The sequence below is a fragment of the Merops nubicus genome, unplaced genomic scaffold (assembly GCF_000691845.1).
Source record: "Merops nubicus isolate BGI_N331 unplaced genomic scaffold, ASM69184v1 scaffold15537, whole genome shotgun sequence".
Lineage (NCBI taxonomy): Eukaryota > Metazoa > Chordata > Aves > Coraciiformes > Meropidae > Merops > Merops nubicus.
The window spans coordinates 58,814-77,964 of record NW_008622446.1 but is presented as its reverse complement, the minus strand read 5'-3'; the positions used below and the strand labels follow the sequence as shown (position 1 = coordinate 77,964).

Genomic DNA, 19,151 nt, shown 5'->3' with positions numbered 1-19,151 from the left:
CACATTTTGTCTGGGAAAACAAACATTTTGTCTGGGAAAACACAAAATGGCAGCATTCTTTGGGACAAATGCCAAAGGGGACAGAATGGGAGGCAGGGTAGATTATAATTTTTCTGCTCACCTACCTTTGTACTCTCTCCCCTATTCCTCCTCTTTTTGTCTAAAATAGCCCTGCAGTATATAGAGCATAAGAATCATTTCTGTAGCAGAGACTGCAACCTGCTTGAGGAACCTCCATCCCCATTAGAGGCTCTTTCCAGAAGAAGTAATTTCCTTCTCCCTATAAATTATGCATCAACGTACATTTAAGATTCTGAAATGATGAACAGAAGATGAAAGGGTTGTGGAATGTTGCTGCTCCTATGGAGCTGGATCCACGACGTTGTATACTGGCTCAAACACACCTTGTTAAGACAAACCTGCACGTGTTGCTGTCCTAGTACTCTGGCTGTAAGAGTGTGGGCATGGAAGCTCCTCTGACTTCTCCAGCATCAGCTCTGTAAGACTTCTTATTCTCTTGGAAGGTGTTGAGGGCGAAGGATGCAATGTGTGTGAAAAGTGGACTGCCAGCCTGAGCTAGGGTGATTCCTGATCTCTCTTGCTCTAGATTTATCCAGAGACCTTCCAAAGTTGCAGGTTGAGATCTGTGGATGTTAGAGCATGCATCATCCCTGTAGCCTTACCCTAAAGCTGACAACATGCGGAGCTTGGGGGTTGCAAGGGACTTAGATGATCTAATGGGAAAGGCAACTCAGTCACCTAAACAGGAGTTGAGATGACCAGCTAGTACTTCCAATCTGAAATAGGTCCTTTAGAACCTCAGGTGTGTGATGGCTGAGCAGTGTGAAATGTGGTGGGTGACTTGGAACCACTGTGTGCAGCAGTGGGGCAAGTCAATGCAGACCTGCTTGGCTATCTTGAAACTCAGTGTCAAATCTCAGTGTTGGCTTCTGAAACAAAAATACACATGTGTATGTATAAAAAGAAATGAAAAAAAAAATATCTTTTTTAGTACAGATGAGGTTTTAAAGTGCCTTTGCATAATCTGCCTTTGGCATGTGGTTTCCATCTAGTGTAACAAGGGTAATAAAGGGGCATGTACACTACCTGGGGAATGGATATTAAATATATAATATATTTATGTACTGAAAAATTGAAAAATAAGGCTTTCAGATTATACATAGCCTATAGAGATAGATGAAGAATGTAATCAAATTATATTTTAGAGAAGAATTTTATGCTGCTGGCGCAGCTGAAGCTCTGTGTGTGCACCCCCACATGGGCTTATGCAAAGCTACATGGGAGAGCATCTTTTCTATTTTGTCATGCCAGAGAGTATAGGGAGAATTTTAAAGTTCAACCTTAAAATCTGAAGTTAATAATAATTCTTGAAAGGCAAAATTTGGGGAGTTTTACATAAACTGCTGTGTATCATAGATCATTGTATAGAAGGTTAATGATGTACTTTGCAGTAGGCCTGAGTTCCTATAATGCCCAGTGCCGTGGGAGCTGATTCCAGACCTGAGGTTCCTGTGGAGCATTTCAGGACAAGTGAAGCACTACTGGGATGTTTGAAGTGAAGTGAAATAGGAGCAGTGAAATACCTCCAAGCAGTTCTGACGTCAGTGAACCTGCACTTACTCTGTATTTGTTCCACGTTCATTTAAAGTGACAATGAAGCATCCCAAGCACTTTTCAGTGTTTACATCACATTTGTTGGTGGCTGCCAAGAGCTGCACATCTGCATAACTGTGGGTGCATCTTTGTCCCTTCAACTTTTTAAGGTCTGGTTTTTCACTTCTACCCAAGTTGACCCAACTGCTGAGTTTCCTCTTTGAAGGAAGCAGTGCCACGTGGTACCCTTCCTTTTCTCTCCTTTGACAAAGTTTTCTTTCAGGGAGAGAATAGTTTTTGCTTTTTAAAAGCAACATCCACCCTAAAAGAACCTGTGTATTAAAGCAGGCCATCGAGCCTTTCATCACTTCTCTGGGTGATAGCAGTCATGAATTTTTTATTTTCTGCAGGGCTCACTCCAGATCTGCCACAGCATTGTGTGGGTGCACACATGTAAAAAGGCTACTAATTGAAATTCAAATGTATGAGATGAAGTTTTGCTGTTCACCATGACTGCTTTTTGTTTTAGCCCTTGTACGCTCACTGCACCGAAACAATGCAACCATTGCTTCTCCTTTTAGGTTCTACAAGAATAACTTAAAAGACAAGAAATATTTCCATGTCTGCTCTAGGAATGAAATACGCTCCCCCCCACCTCCAAGTGGGAATAGTGTCTGCTAGTTTATTTCTTTACTTACTTGTGGGCAGAGGCAGAGATATTTTGATGGAACTGAAAATAAAATAGAATAGAAATCTTGCTGCTATAAACTGTTGCCTTTTGAAGATGCAAATCTGTTTCTATTGCCTAGGTAACTATTATGGAACACCCAAGCCTCCCAGCCAGCCCCTCAGTGGGAAAGTGACTTCCACCGATGCATTGCAAAACCTGCAGTCTGGCTCCAAACAGTCGACTCCAAAGCGAACCAAGTCTTACAATGATATGCAAAATGCTGGCATAGTGCATACGGAGAATGAGGAAGAGGATGATGTACCTGAAATGAGCAGTAGCTTCACAGGTAAAGCAAAAAAAATATCGCGGTGCATCAGTCAGGACACGTGGGGAGGGTTTGTGGAGGGGGATATTTTTTTTTTAGAGGTTTTGGTTTTAATGGGTTTCCTGCAAAGCTGTCTATCCCAGACAGAACTGGCTGACAACACCTGAGTGGCCAATGTCCAGGTGTGGGCAATGACACACACACAGTTGTGTCTCCTACAAAGGCCTTGTGGGATTGAGCTGGATCAGAAAAAATTAAGAAAAGTTTAGATCTATTAGTTGCAGAAAGTTCAAGGAAGACTTGAGCTGTGACTGACAGCTGGAAACAATATTAAATGGCTCACATAGGTTACATTAGAAATTAATTATTGCTCCTTCCTAAATACGTTGCTGTCCTTTCCCCATCCATGCGTCTAGATACTCATCACATACAATTGCTAGGTACTTTTTCTACAAAGTACCTTCTGAGCAAACTGAGGGGTGCTTGCTGCAGGAATGAGGTCTGAAACATGGGTGCAATCTTTTTATTTTATCAAGGCCCTGTGCCCTACTGAACACAGATCTCACCATGGCCACCATCAAGCATCGGCTGAAAGAGCACTAGAAATTTTTGCAGTCTAAGACCAAGCTCTGTGGAGGTTGATTCAGAGCAAAATATTGTTGGAGATAAGTTTGCACAGAAATTAACTGCAAGTTTGGGAAGCTCTGAGGAGGAAGAGCTCTTCCTGGTCTGCAGTGGTAGTGTTTGTTAGCGTTGAGAGCATTACTTCCTCAGCTTAGTTTCAAGCACTGAATTCATCCTCCTAACTCCCTCTGAGCTAGGTACTTAGCAAGCAGCATTATCCACACCTTGAAGCCTTTCACAGCTGCTTGCTGTGGGTGCTCACCATCACTGGCACTTGGTCCATCATCCCCCGGCCACTTCCTAACACCATGACAATTTTCCTTCCCAGCCCCTGCCATGCCAGCTCCTACCTGCCCAAGTCCTGGCTCTAACACCTGTATAGAGCTTTAAAAGGAGTTAGGCTGAGATTTAGTTTTGGCTCTCTCTGGGCCAAACTGTCAAATGGCTTTAGGGGTTGTGCTCTCTTTGACTGTTACCTGTTAACATGTTTCTGACCCAAATCACTCCTGGTTGGCCTTATCCCTGGAGTTTCTGTCCCTGCTTACCAGTAGCTTTACAAGGTGCTGCACTGAGGGTAGTTTCTCATGGGCTGTGACATGGCATCAACCTCAGCCCTTGCCAAGGGATGTGATTTTGGGAGGAAGCTAGTGGGAGATGCTGCTTGACCTCAGTGCTGCCTGTCTCAGTTTGGTGCCCCTGAATTAACTTGAGCATCATTTCTCATCCTTGTTTTCCTTCACAAGATGAAATGCTGTAAGATGCAGATCATTTGTCACAACGTTATCACCCTGGCCCCTTGCCTCCATTAAATGGGCACAGAATCAAGAAAAGAGTTATTTTTCGTATACTAAAGTGATTCCTTATGCTTATTTCACATGTGAGTGTGCTAGCCATATTAAAATGCTCCTGCTTCTTTAGAAGACCTCTCGGTGACTTGTGTTTTCCAGACTTGGGCATGTTTACACTCACAGTCTTAAGCTGGCAATGATTCATTCATGCTTCTTTATCTTGTCAACTTCTACCTAAAAATACCGAATGCCAGGAAGGCTGGAAAGCAGGCAGCTGAGGGTACTGGTACAGTCTAGATCTTCTCCCAGTTTATTATTTTCAGTATCTTGTCTTGGCAACACACAGGCTAGAAGTAGCTCAGGAGCTGCAGTTAACAGCCTGGCCAAGGGCCAAGGCTGTGGGCTGTGAGCTGAGGAGGTCTGTGGTCTCTGGTCTGGAGAGTGGAGGCAAGGTCTTGGCTGTGAAGCCCTTTCAGTCCCACTGCCTGGGGACTTGGCAGAGCGTGACACCGATCTCTTTGCTTTGCTGAGTGTGTTGCCCACCACGTATACTGGAGACGGGTGGTCTTGGGTAATTTGGAAGTCTTGCCATTGGATTCAGCACCTGCAAGAACCAGAGAAAATCACTGTGTAGACATGGGTAATTTTAGAATTCATTTATTGTTATCAAAACCTCTCTGTGAAGGAGTTAGGGGCAGGGACCTGGTTTGTGGAGGTCATTTACTGTGATCAGGGCTGAAGGGAATGAACAGCGGTGTCTCATGGATACAGCTCAAAACTGCATGGATGTAGGCATCAGAAATATTTCTTCAGAGGGAGAAGGGCCAGATACATCATGAAATACTCCTGAGTGACGTGGGTTGGAAGGATGAAGTGATGAGCAGTGGAATGGGCCTCCTCAGAGAGCTAGAACAGGCACTAGTGACCAGCCCTACTGGACACATGCAGTAGCACTGACAATTATTTTAGTTTTTCATTTTAAAAAATGCAATGCACTAAATTAGCTTCTTGACTTTGAGCTTCTAGCTACTTTCTGCACTTGTAAAAATCTCCCCTTTTGATCATTCTTGAAACAGGAAATATTATTCTTCTAATCCTTGTCCCACAATTGGCACTGCAGGAGTGAACTTGTAAGCCTGCTCAGAATCCCATTGAACTCATCTGCATCAGTGAGCCCTGGCCTCAGACAGCTTGGAAGGCTTTGGTACCTCAGCAGGGCCTATTAGAGCGAGCACAGTAGCTGATCACAGCTTCTGATTTGTGCTGGCGAGGGTCTGGCTGGCAGAGTGTGTGTGGGCAAAAAGCAAACTCGTCCCTGCTGGCAAAAAGACTGAGGAGCCTCTGCCCTCGGTTCATCTGTGAATTAAAAAGGAAGGCGAGGAAAACTGTGAGGATGAACCCAGAGAAGCAAACGGGAGGAGGAAAAGACTGATTGTCAATTTTATTTGTGTTTGTTTATTCCACAGCAGAGTCTGGTGACCAAGACGAGCACCCTACACACACCGTACGAGAGACAGCCCCACCGTCTGCCATCGAGAGCCACACCAACCTTCCCACCACGGAACCATCTCAGAACCTCCCTCAATACCTACCTCCTTCTGCCGAGGACAACCTAGGTCCTCTGCCGGAAAACTGGGAGATGGCCTACACCGAGAACGGAGAAGTCTATTTTATAGAGTAAAGCACAGTTTTGTTGTTCTCATCCCATCTCTCTCCCTCTCTCTCTGGGCATGTGTAAACCTCTGTGGAAGCATTTTGTGTGTGTGTGTGTGTGCATTAAATATTTAGGGTATACAGCTATGTTGCAGAGCTGTAAGTTCTTTACTGCTTCTGAAAGGGTTTTGCATTTCCTGATTGGATTAACATCCAAATTACTCCTGAGTTCAAAGGCAGAGGGAATTACTTGTTTTATGAGGGTAGTAACAAAAGCAACAGACTCTTATAAAATATTGGCCAGTTGTTTTCAGGGGTGGAATGAAAGCTCCTAATTGAAAGGGCTGAGACTTCATTTCTGGAGCCTGCCTCTGTGCATAATGCAGCAGAGAGAAATCCTCCAGTCATGTGCTCATGCAATAGCAGAGCCAGGGAATGGACTTTGTGTGTTGTCCTCTCGTCAGAGCAAATGGGCCAAGCGTGTTAACATGCTCCAATGGTTTGCAGCAGGCATAGCTCAGTGCACAGCAGGCACAGTAAGTTTGGAAAAGTACCTCGTGCTCTGCAGGCTTTGCTTAAGAGCTGAGTGCTGTCAGCAGTTTTATGATGATATTGATTTTTCATGCCATAAATAATAGTCTCTAATTATACTTGTCTAGATTTATTGAGATAGGAGTAACTTACAAAATGGGACCCTTTAGTGGAAGAGATTTTTTTGCCCAGAGTTCAGCTAGACATTAAAATTCAATTAGCTTTTGAAACTCAAGACCTTAGCGGTGTAAGTGGGATGGGGGGTGTTGAGGAATTGATTTTGGATTTGATTGACTGTTTAACGTGGTCTTGGAAATTGAGATCCCCTGTCTATGTACCAGAAGCCAGTGGCCAGTTAGTACAGAAGAGCCTCCTCTAGTAATGCCCCTTCTGGTTCACTGGAGAGTTATTCTGGATTAGGGCAATAAGGGGACCAGTCCTGCTCCATCATCAGGAGAGGGGACTTCTGGACAGGGACAAGGAAACGTTTGTCAGTGCAGGTTTTAATTTGGCTGCAATGGCAGGTGAACACATCTGAGAAGAGTGCCAGAAGATATGAGAAGCTGTGAGGACTGAGAGCACTGCACCAGCTATTCATTGGCTGGGAGAGGGCTGCTGTAAAAAAGGTTATTTCCACTCCCAATTACCTGAAGAGGCTCCACCAACCCCCTAGTGTAAGCCAGAGTCTAGAAGGCACAATGCAAATTCTCATCAGCTGCATATCAGATGAAACTGAAATGTGTTCATTATCCCAAACACGGTATTCTGCCCCTCATCATGTCCTCAGGGTGCCTCATTCTTTGACGTACTTTCTGGCTTTAATGTCTACAGCACAGCCTGAGTAATAGCCCATCCAGCCTGCCATTTTCCTCCCTGGAGGAGGATAGATATGAACACTAAATGCTGCCCAAGCAGCTGGTTGCTCCCTATTTTGTCCCTACATGGGCCCCTGCTGTTCTTCCTTACAGATGCTTCAGCTAAAGGTGCTGCTGTTGCCACCAGTTTCCACAAAACCTATCCCCATGGCTGCTGTAGTCTCTGTGCATGTGTTGTCTCTTAGCAGTGTAGCATTATTTGTTAGACCTTTTGCAGGAGAATCATGTGTGTGGTGGGCAAATGTAGCCTGCCTGCACAATGGTGTGTTTGGCATGAATATCTGGTAGCACACCAACTGCTTCCTTCCCTGCAGTGCAGATTGACCATTTTGAGGATACATATGCATAGGAGGTGATTTTCTGCAAGAACGTGTTAGTGTGGCTGCACCACTGAATAACTGCAGTTCTATTAATTCTGAGGACACTCTGAGCCTAGGAACAATTTACTTTGATTTGTATCAAATTAAGAGAGCAAGCTAATGAGCTGTGTGGACCCAAGCTGGCTCAGATGTCTGTACTGTCATCTACAGTGCTTTGGGTTATCGAGTCAGGGTGCTGAAGGGAACAGTGTGGGAACATCTGAGCTGCTTGCACAGAACCAGTACAGGTCCAGTGGGGCTAGAGCTACATGTTGGATAACCAATCCTGACGGCTCGTAGCTGAAACAATTTGGCTCTTGAGATATTTTTTTTCTGGTGCTTTAATTGGGATTTTCATTACCCGGAGTATCCCAGTCCCTCATTACCCTGCTTGTAGATCTGTGCATGTTCCAGGTCTAACACAATCCTGTCCCTCTGAGTGTATGATCTGAAAGGCATTTAACTAAATTTTCTGTGCCTCAGGAAATGACACTGTTGTGAGCCTTTGGTTAGTGAGACAAAGTTGCAAGAAATATGCAAATATTTCATTACTCTCCTCCCACCGCCCTCTTTCTCAGCTAGACTACAGACTTTCTTTTTTATAAGTTGGCAGAACCCCTCTGCTTTATTGCTGTTAATTTGCCTGACTTGCAGAATTTCTGCCATTCAGTTTTCTAGTTGGCGATTAATTGCTCTGTAGCATACAAAAGGATTAAACACATTTGCTTATCCTGCCTTGGGAGGGTTGAGTAGTGGGGTGTGTAAAACAAGGACCTTTTATTTACACACTTGGATCCTAGGAACAGAGCTGTCCCCTTTTCTTGGAGTAAAATACAAGTTTGCTGGTCGGTTGGTAGTTCCTCAGGGATCATAGCCCTCATTACAGCATTTCCAGCTTCATGAGGCTGCTGAGAGGCTAAGGTTAAGTTTGTAAACCTCTCTGAGACCTTGAAGGAGAAGTAAATAGCATTACTATGGTATTGAAACTTAAAACAGTTAAGCAGTGTTAAAGGCTAAGCTAGATAAATGATGCCTGGGGGACCGGAGGGATGTCTTTGCAGGTTATGTCTAAGACGACATCAGGTTGTAGAAGGGGCAAATTACAAGATTATCTGCATATGCAAATGAAAAGATGGGAGAAAATAATTTCTAGAGAAGTGTATTTTAAGCCTGTTTACTATGCAGCCTTCGCCACTGGGATTGGCATCGTGGCACTGTCAGGGGACGTGTAGAAAGGAAGAGTTGAAAGTAAAGCTGTTCAACTTCCATCAAAGGCTTTGACAAAACATTTTTATTTGTGTAATTAAAAAGTTTTCACTGGAAATTTTGTTTTTGAGTAAGACTTGGGTCAAATCTAGACAAATGTTGAAAGTTTTTTTTTTTTCAGGAACAAAGATCACTAGATGGTTTAGGGAGGAAGGGAAACTTCTGTCTTTTTGTCAGGAGGCAAATGGCTCAGAAACAACTCCTGTAATTAAGAACCAAAGACAAAAGTTTGGAAATTAGTCTTATAATGTTACAGCTTTCACATATATCCTTCCAGCCAGGAATGCTCATTTGTGTATCTTCCCTTTTCACCTTTGTGTTTTCAATGCCAAGATTCTTTTGATTTGGTAGATTCCTTCGCAAAACATCAAATTGTACTGCTGTTTCTTCTAAAGCAAAAGTATGCCTTCGGCTCTGTTGAATAGTAAAGAGGATATATACTTTTATGTCAGTGATACTTCAGTTCTGCTTTATTAACAAAGGTCATATTTCCATTTTTGGTTTCCAGCCATAACACAAAAACAACATCTTGGCTAGATCCACGGTGCCTGAACAAACAGCAGAAGCCTCTAGAAGAATGTGAAGATGATGGTAAGAGACTGAAAACGGAGAAATAACAATGTGTTTGGTCCATTTTTAGGTGGCTTTCTTCCTTTTCTTTTCCCCTTTCCAATATCCTGCGTTCATAAACACTTTCTAAAACCAAAAATTTATTAGCAAGATCACAGAGACAATATCCGTTATGTCATAAAATCACTGTCTGCGTATGTAAAATAGATGATTTAACAAAAATCAAAGAGGTGCTAGAAGAAAAAGGCTTCTGTTTTTACAAAGACATTTAAATAGTCCCTGGTGCTGAGCAAGACTCAAAGCTTTCTGACATGTTTGCTTCTTGGATGGGTGTGTAGGAGGCAAGCGACTGAGTCTCTGCCTGCTCCATTGTGTTACACTTCAACCACCTGCTTTATGTGAATTGGAAGAGTTATGTTGTTATTTCCTTGTTTGAGCAGAAATAACTCAACTGCTTCATTTCTACTGTTAAATTCTGATCGTCCACTTAGTGTTATGATTGCTGAAAACAAATTCCATTTGAAAGCATAGGTTTTTGTCGCTGGAAATTTGCACTGATGTAATTTTGTATTCCTTGAGATGTTGGAAATGCAAGCCACTGTCCAATTTAGAGCAGCCAAATGCAAGACTGTTAAAGGAGGTTCTTTCCCTGTATCCTTTAGGAGATACTGGAAGAAAAAGGGAATCATGATGAAAATAACTCAAATGTTTGGGAAAACCTGTGTGGATATTTTGGTCTGTTGACCAGGAAAGGTGATGGTATTCCAGTGCATCATTTTGGCTAACACAATGCTATCACAGTAGACGTATCTTAAAAATGGAAGAGTTTATTTTGTCAGTGTTGATGCTTTCCTTGTAAAATTAGTTTTCATAATGTGAATAACCTCCTACTGGTGTGAGTCAGCTCAGTAAGGATGATGATTTTATTTCAGAAGGAAATAAATCAAAATCAAATCAACTCTCCTTTCACTAGAAGGTTCAAATCTGGCCTCCAGAACTGCCGTTACTATTTTAGCACAGGCGGTTTTTCAACCTCTGCTTCCTTTCACGTGTGAGGATTTGCAGGACGTGAGAATTTGCCTGCTCATCCTTTGCTGCCGTGATGAAGCAGGACACCAACTTCCTAGTGCACAGTGCAGCCTACCCCCAAACCACAAGGATGTGCAAAGGCCAGGCAAAAACCGAGCATACAGAGCTGCCGCCTGCTTCAGACCCTTAGCGACTGGCATCCTCTGTCAAGGAGCGAGCAGAGGGAGCTGGATTAATGAAGGCCTTGCTCTGCATCTAAAAATGGATATGTCAGCGGGTAATCAGAACTGGAACAAAATTAAATAATAGCGTATGCAGGCAAAGCTCCCTCCTCCTTGCAGTTAAGCACTGCTGGCAATTTAAAGAGGAGGCTGCTGAGTCTCAGTGTAAGCTTTCCTCTTTCAGAGGGTAGTTTTTCCCTGGAGCACAGCTTCGGTCCTGCCTTTCTCTACCATCTCTACTAGCCCCAATGATGGCAGCAAGTGGCACGTGTTGCTGTTGGACAGGGCAAGGAACAGCTGGAAGGATGAGTCAACAACGGGTGGCTGAGCTCTTCTCTTAAACAGTTTTAAGTCTCCTCGCAGAAGGGAAAGTCTTTCTCTTGTCCTGTTGCTAATTAGAAAACAAACATTGGGACAATTTGTTTTATTTGGATTAGAAACATACAGTTAGATTATGTATTTAATTAAATTCATAATTTTGCAGAGTAGTGGCATTTTTGTTTTTCAGGTCCTTAAAATCAGCTAATTCCATCTTCCCACACACCCCTTCACTTCATTTACCAAGTTGCTCATTAATAAATATTTTTAACATTCAGTAGTTAAACCAGTTGCTTGATAGGTACAGCAGTGCACTGCACTGTTTTGCTTGGCTGCTCTGATCTTGGTTTGCACATTAGGACAATTGTATTTCAGAAAATGATGTGAGCACAGAGAAGAGAGAAGGTTATTTTTACTGCATCGTAGAAGCTGGCCGGTTTTGGCAAGGGTCACTGTTGGATGTGTTTCCACTGAAGTCAGTGGGACTTCTCCTCTGTTTTGTTTGTTGTGTGTGTGCACAAGAGTTTTCAGGCTTAATCCCATCCTGTTTGTGGTTTTTATAACTGTTAGATGTCGTGTCAGGTTTGTTTGGGTGCAGTTGCCTTGTGTTTTCCTTCTCTCAGGATATGTGCCCCTAACAAGTGTTTGGTCATTTCCCGTTGTTCAGGCCATCCAAGGAAATTGCAGTTCATATTTCATCCTAATGGTTCTAAACAACTGTTTTGGTAGAATAAGTTGCAAACAGGTCATGGAATTGTTTTTTTAGGTGTTAAAATTTTCAAAAACAATGCTGTGACACTACATCTTCTGTTTGCTTCTATCGTTCATTTATGTATCTTATACTTTACTGTATTAGGTCCAAGATTGTTTTTACCATCTTTGTTCTGGTTTTGTCATCATCTTTCATTTTCAGACTGCATTATTATTATTTATAGGCTAAGCAATACTTTAATCATCTGTGTCACTGTTAACTTATGAATATGGAGCAGATAATGATAAATGGAGCAACAGTGAATATTGATGGCTTTGTGTCTTTGAAAAATTATGGGATTTTTGTCCCAGGTGCCCTGCTAAAAGTGCTGCATTCCTGTATATACCTCACCAGTGCACTTGCACTCCAGCATGGCCCTGTACCTCCAGTTGAACAAGGCCTCACGTCTATCTTAAATCATCTGAGTCGTTACTGTGAAGTCAATTGGACCTTGTATGCACATAAATTTAGGTACTTTCTTGAAAACCTTGCTACATTAGTTCTTATTTAGATGCAAGGTTTTCCTCTCAGATTTCTTCATTAGTATTCAGGTCTGGCCTTCTGATAGATCCATGTGTCTACAGAATGGATTAAGAAGGTTGGACCATACAGATCTGAGGGAGAAGCTTCACTACAGTGAGAACAACATAAATGTATTACTTTGCAATATCAAACTGCAGCACTGAAGTAGTCAATTGATACACATATTTTGAGAATGCAAGAACCAGTTCTTACATTATCTACATCAGATCCATCAATATTCTGATCACTAAAGTGTGATGGCTTGGGCTTGATCTGTAGAAGATTAGTGCTGGTTCTGCTGTTTGCTGTAGGGAATTTCTTGCTTGGTGCTGGTTTCTGAAATTTTCTTTTAATTTTTTCTGTCTCATTTACTGCTCTTCCCTTGGAGAAGAAGGGGTACACACGGAGGAACTGGACAGTGAACTAGGTAAATCATCCATCTCTCGTTTTGATGTTTGACTTCAACTACACTGTTTTAAGCCTTTAATTACTTATTTTCTCCTTTGTATCATTTTACATCTTTCAGTTTTTTTATTTCAACCAGTCTAACTTATCAGCAAAACCTACCTAGCACACAAACCGTTAACCTTCCCCTAGCTGCAGATTTACAGTGTTTTTCTTACTGATTCAGAGCCTGAGGGAGGCTGGAGGGACTTTAATTTTGCAAAGTTTGTTCAAAGTTGCTTCCTCCTGGACCCTGCAGAAGTCAGGGGGTTTTCCATTGACATCACTGTCTCAAGGGAAAAGCTTACAGATGCCAGAGTTGAAAACAAGTAGCTAATGATGCTTTTTCACTGGGGCCAAAGACATTTTTCAAGGAAAGAGATGCAAAGTGTGATTTTGGAAGTTTCCGTATTACATAGGATGCTTCTGATGAGCTCGTGAATGAAACAGCTGAAAATTTTGCCTCAGTAGGTGATTTTATAAACAGATGATTTTCGATGATGTGGTACTCATATTTGCAGCATCTTTTTGTGAAGAATGCTGTCTTGATTTCTAATCTCAGCGGTGCTCATCCTGTGTATGCTGATGGTGGAGGTAGTTGTTATTTCTGTTCAGCTATGCTCTAGTGCACTTGGAAAGCTAAAAGGCATAAGAGGTTGCATAGGATTTTATTTCCACTAGGTCTATTATTGCTTTAAAAAAGGACTGTATTTACAGTTTATAGTTCTGCGTACTGGAGGATTGTATTACCAGAGAATTAACCTGTGGTTTCTGTAATGACTTGCAAGTAAGTGTATTCCTGCTTCTGTGTGATTGACATGGCATCAGCAGCCAGCAGCTACTGAGTGGACTTTTAATGCTACTCCAGAACTGTTCTTCTGGATAATATGCCTGGATATTATGGATAATATCTTCTGGATATTATTCTGGATAATATGGGTAATTATGTGTAGCTCATACAAATAACCAGCAGCAGACCAAGTAACACCAGGAGTGGGTGGATGCACACCTGCGAAGTTTTCTCATGAAGGTTTTCACAAAGGGTGACTTAAAGTAAGAAAGGGGTTGTTAAAAAAAGCAAGTTTAGAAGCAATAATGAAATGGAAACATTCTTTCAGTCTGATATCAGGACCTAGTGCAAGAGAGGAGGTGAAAAAACAGATGCAGGGAAGCTCATTAATTGATAAGCTTGACCCCAGGTCTGCAGGCACTTACATATACAACTGTTTTGCTCAAACATCATGAGATGTTCCCTTTGTTTTAGTGCAGATAAGCTTTATTGAGCTCACAGCCCATCGACATGCTCTTGAGATTTGCAAGTGTCATGGTGTAAAGAAATTTTCAAATGGCTCAGCTGGTTACAGCAGCATTTGGGAGAGGGCATGTAAACATATGGCCTATTCATTAATCGTGGCTCGTGGTTAGTCTAAACTAGCTGGCACCAGGTATTTAGCTCCTTTGCTTACCAACAGTTAGTTCTAAACAGAAGAAAATTAAAACTTGAAGCATTTGCACAACTTGTTTTTCAAAGAGGTGGGTTGAATATGGAGTAATAGGTCGCCCCTTTTTAACAGAAGGTTGTGCAAAAGGACACAAAAATTTAGCTTTTGAAGTAGAATTTGACATAGGCTTGAGCAGCTCATCCTGGCCTCACAGGGAGCAACAGTAAGAGCTGAATATACTGAGGCCATCTCCAGCTCCTTCACAGTGATGCATGGGTGTGACTAAAATACCCAGTGGTTGGAGAAGTTCTTTTTTAGGAATCCATTCATCTCCCTCTATAGGGTAGGACACTAAACAAGAGCATCTCAGTAGGAATCTATGTATTTACCCCAGGCTTAAAAGTGTAAAATGGGATATCTGTCCATTGAATTTACCTGATGAGAAATGCTCTGAGGCTGCAGAATGCTGCATGGATGTATCAAAATAAAAACCATATGGCTCACTGAGGCTCCTAATGGTGCAAAATGTTTGGAAATCTTGTATTTGTGATAAAATCCAATGCTCTGGGTCATCCTCAGTTTGGTGGCAGGATAAGTAGAGAAGAAAGATGAATAATTTAAAGCAGCAAAGAAGCTAGACTGCAACACAGCTGTGGAGAGTATTGCCTTTTGCTTTAAAGAACTTTCAGAGGTTTCAGAAGTTGGAAAGTGCATCAATGGAATCTAAGTAATATGTTGAAAGATGGAGTTTTGTGTATCCTTACTTGCAAAAACGAAGAGGTGTGTTCCTTAAATGGAAAGCTGCAGAGATAGAAGGTTGGAAAGATTTTGGCAAAACAGCATTTTTGAGGTTAGCTGGTTTCTGACCTTCTGTGAAAATTCTTTAAAATAAAATAAAAAAAAAAAAAAAAATCAAAACCTTCTGTGAACAGAAGAAAAGAAAAAAAAAAATGTTTAAAATTTGAAAATAGAAAACACTTAATAGTCGAAAATAAAGAAAAGATATTTAGCAGGAAAAACATGTGGAAAAGTTATTTAAAGGCATTTGTGCATAACTTCTCCCCTCCCTCATTCACTTTTTATTTTTCTTCCACCCCCAGCTAAGTCTTTTTACCATCCTATTTCCACCGTAGTGCAATGAACTAAATGGCTGCCACAACGTGTGATTTCCCTGATTGCAGGCTAGGTCTGAATTTAATGGCACTGAAACTCTTTAAGTCAGTCCCACAATGTTTTCACCATATGGGACTCCTCTGCAAACCTGAGAGCTCCCTTTGCAAAAAGACTTTCAGGCTTGGCCTCTAGTTCTCACATAAAGAAGTAAAGAAGTAGATTTGATCTCCTCGATTAGAAGATGGATCTGCTGATAAAATTGTGGAGTATTATCATGCCCAAAAGTTAGCACTGGCTTGCATTTAATCACTTATATCTCAAGGAATCCAAACATGTTAAACCCAATAAGGATAAAATAATGATAAGAACAGAAAACCTACCTCCTGTCTGCAAATAAGGAACACATGGAGCAAAAACCATGAAAATTGATTTCATTGGATCTCCAGCCAATTCTAAACACAAACGTAAACTCTGAGTAATTCGTCCATGTGTGTTTGTATAGATTCTGTTCCTCTTCAGTCTGGAGATATTTCTACCCTTGTGGCAACATAGCTGAAACCTATAAATGCAGAACTAAACAGTTACATTTATTCTAATTAATGGGCCATTGTTGATTGTATTAGCTCAGCAACTGATGCCATTAATGAAAATAAATCTTTGCATTTTATAATAAGCGAACATATTGTTTACAACCAGTCGTGTCAATTTAGTGATAATTTTTGAGAAATTATTTTGCATGGGATATTTGAACTTGTGTTACCGGACAAGGGCTTTTTAAAGAATTATTATTGTTATTTTTATTTAAGTGAGTGTACAGAGTCCCTAGGACCACACTTGCACAGTCCACAGTGTGGTGGGGCCTTTTGAGTTGATTCTGTGGTGTTAATGGGATGATTATTTTGGTACCCATAGCCAACAGGAATGTTGTGTTTAAATGAGTGGGACCAGGCCCTTAAGTAATACATACAGCTTTAATAACCCTCAGTTGGATGCTGAAGTGACTTTATTGCGTGCACTAATTATACTTAAAGTACTATGCGCAGCCTAGAAAATCCACAGGAACAAAAGTGGATACTTTTCCAAATGTTAATTTCATCTTCAGAACTGTTTTTTGTTAATTACGCTAATTAAAAAAGGAAGTCTTTCTTACATGTGATAGTGGCACTATGTGTTTTTACATAAAGTGCTATGCAGTGAAATACTTCTGTGTGTGCCAGCCCCATTTGGGTGGATTCCGTGTGTCAGATGTTTTGGTGAAAGTCCCTTTGTCCTGTCTCAAGATGCACTCTTGTGTTGGGCTCACAGCTGAGCAATGCTGTGGAAATCCCTAAGAAAGGAGTCTTAAAAAGCATTTTTCAGCAATGGTGAGTATAAATGGCTCACTCTGGTACAGGAGATGAAAATGACCTCTCTGTTAATGTGCCACAATGACTTGCCATAATCTTTTCCATCTTCATGGGCTGGTGTTAAAATACCCCTGGCCTGTTGCCTACATCGACTTCCACCGCAGTGCTCCAGCCAGGGCCAATCTGCCCATGATGGTGAAACCAGGAGGGTACTTAAGGCACTGCCAGAAAGGAAATTTATTGATCATTTGTTCATTTAATGGAAAAAGCAAATCTAAGATTTGCTAACCCAGCACTGGTAGGACAGGCTCTGATGTTGGTGCTGTGCTAGGTCAGCCTTCAAAAGGAGACTGTGATTGTTCTGAAAAGTGTTTGAAGTGAAGTCTGAGCTATTGACGAGTTTCACACTGAGCAGGAGCAGCTGCCTGTCAGAAAAAAAAAACCTGCACTGGAGGTGTCAGTAATGCTTTTTCTATTTCCAGAGTTGCCTGCTGGTTGGGAGAAAATTGAGGATCCCGTATATGGTGTCTACTATGTAGAGTAAGTGCTGCTCTCTGGTTCTGGTGTGCTGTTGGGTGGAGGAAGGCTTTCCTCTGCAGGACTCTGGGGGCTTTGTTGGTAGCATCTCATACTGAGGAGGAGGGGACCCTGGTCCCTTACAGGCTGGGGGATGCTGTGGGGGCTGGGGAGGGCACCCCAACCCTGCCTCGCTTTCTCTACCCTCTGGTGAGCTCTGTCAGCAGCATCATGGGGTAGAGTTGGGCCTCTGGGGGCTTTGTTGGTAGCATCTCATACTGAGGAGGAGGGGACCCTGGTCCCTTACAGGCTGGAGGATGCTGTGGGGACTGGGAAGGGCACCCCTGCCTCTCTTTCTCTACCCTCTGGTGAGATCTGGCAGCAGCATCATGGGGTGGAGTTGGGCTCAGGGGGGATAGGAGCACCCTGGGAGTGGGTTGAGCTCCAGGGGTGAGCTCAAGGAGGACAGGAGCAGCTGGGAGCTGGGGCATGCAGGAACCCCAGCACCTCACAAAACACTTTCATCCAGAGAGTGTTAACAAGTGTGCAATTAACTGAGCTCAATCCTTTTCAAACAGGGTTATGATCAAAATATGGGTGTGCAAAGCAGATGACCAATTCAGTTACAAGTCGAAAGACACTCAAAAGGAGGAATGGGTGAGCCTGTGTCACCAAACAGCCACAGCAGAGGTTCTTCCATCAGGCTGTGTTGTCGTGAATTGAATTACAGGTTTAATGGGACTCTCTCCGGAATTAGAACAGCAGCTTCTTTATCTAGATGTCAGATAGCTTGCTCCCTTGGGAAACCATAGATCTGAGTTTTGTTCCCTCACTGACCCCATAAAATGAATTTTTAATTATGTGTACACTCCTGTCTAGTAGGATGGCTTATGATAGCCCTCAGAATAGACATGGAATACAGTTTCTGTCTGCTTTGGCTCATTTCTGACCCTACTATCTGTGCCTAGGGAAAAAAGGTTAGCAAACTGTGTAATTATGGCTTGACATTTATTTACCAAAGACATCAAGAATATTTTTCGGCTATTAAATACCATGCCAAGAGGTCTTTTCAGCATTTTTTCCTGTCACTTTATAGACACATGCACATTAGTTTTGTGGCACTCGTTGGTGATGAAATTAAGTAGAAAAGTAACAGCAATGAGACATAAGTTTATTCTGCTATCTGTGAGCTAGCAAGATGGTTATGATTTGAGCATTTGTCTCTGTCCCAATTCAGGCACTCTATTATGGCATAATAGTTTTTATTGAGAAACAAGTGTATCATGAAAAATTTTATATCATTTTTAAAGTAGTTATCATTTTTTCTTAACTTTCTGAAGATATCTTGAAATGGGAAATCTTTCACAGAACTCATTAACTTGTTATTTGATTAGTTCAATATTTTTACGGTTATTTAATATTGATCCTGAGCAGGATAAATTCTGAACAGAACTGTCTAGAGTGCTTCTATCATAATTACTTGAAGAAATGTTCAGTTGTTCATTCTGGGTTTTTTTTTTGTATAAAGACATGTGGGACAATAGACAATAAAGCAGCAAGTTCTTAATAATAAACTTTGATTGGATACAAAGATGGGCTTTAAGCTAATATAACTGTGTAAGGTCTACCTGCTCCCTGTTGCTCTGCTCTAGCAAAATCAGCTGAAGTTTCACCAGATGCTGGTTGCCACTGGGAGTATTTGCTGGTGGCTGATTCTGAATTTATGTGTTGATCCATTTGGAGCCCAGCTTCTCAGTTCATAGGCTGCATCCCCGCAGACACTTGTGAGACACCCTGTTACCAGTGTGCATTGATCAGATTGCTGCCAGTTGTTACCAGTTCTTGGGTTTTGTTTGTGGTTTGTTTTCATTTTTAACTTCAGTGAGCCAGGGAATGCCTGCACCCCTAGGAATCTGATTAAAGCAGGGATGATATAATCCTCTCTTTTAAAATGCAGTCAGACAGAGCACCTTTGCTGCTTTAATCTCATTTTTTTTCATGGATAGATCACTAATCTATTTGAAGGCATTGGCCATTCCTACTCAAGATATCATTTCAATACTGGAATCTGCTTATTTTCCTAAATATGCTTTTTAGCACACCTAGGTAAGCCTTTCTCCACATACCGTTGGGTTTGGTGGGTATTTTACTCCTTTCCTCAGAGGAGTTTCATG

General features: G+C 41.9%; 1 protein-coding gene across 1 annotated transcript in view; it reads left to right on the top strand.

Moving 5' to 3' along the window:
- Positions 1-2,428: 2,428 nt before the first annotated feature.
- Positions 2,429-19,151, top strand: part of MAGI1 (membrane associated guanylate kinase, WW and PDZ domain containing 1) — a 75,507-nt gene continuing 58,784 nt past the window's right edge. Inside the window, 5 exon segments of the mRNA XM_008944793.1 lie at positions 2,429-2,630; positions 5,488-5,698; positions 9,214-9,296; positions 12,508-12,543; positions 16,944-17,001. Coding sequence (XP_008943041.1) covers positions 2,555-2,630; positions 5,488-5,698; positions 9,214-9,296; positions 12,508-12,543; positions 16,944-17,001 — 464 coding nt within the window. The 5' untranslated portion in view covers positions 2,429-2,554.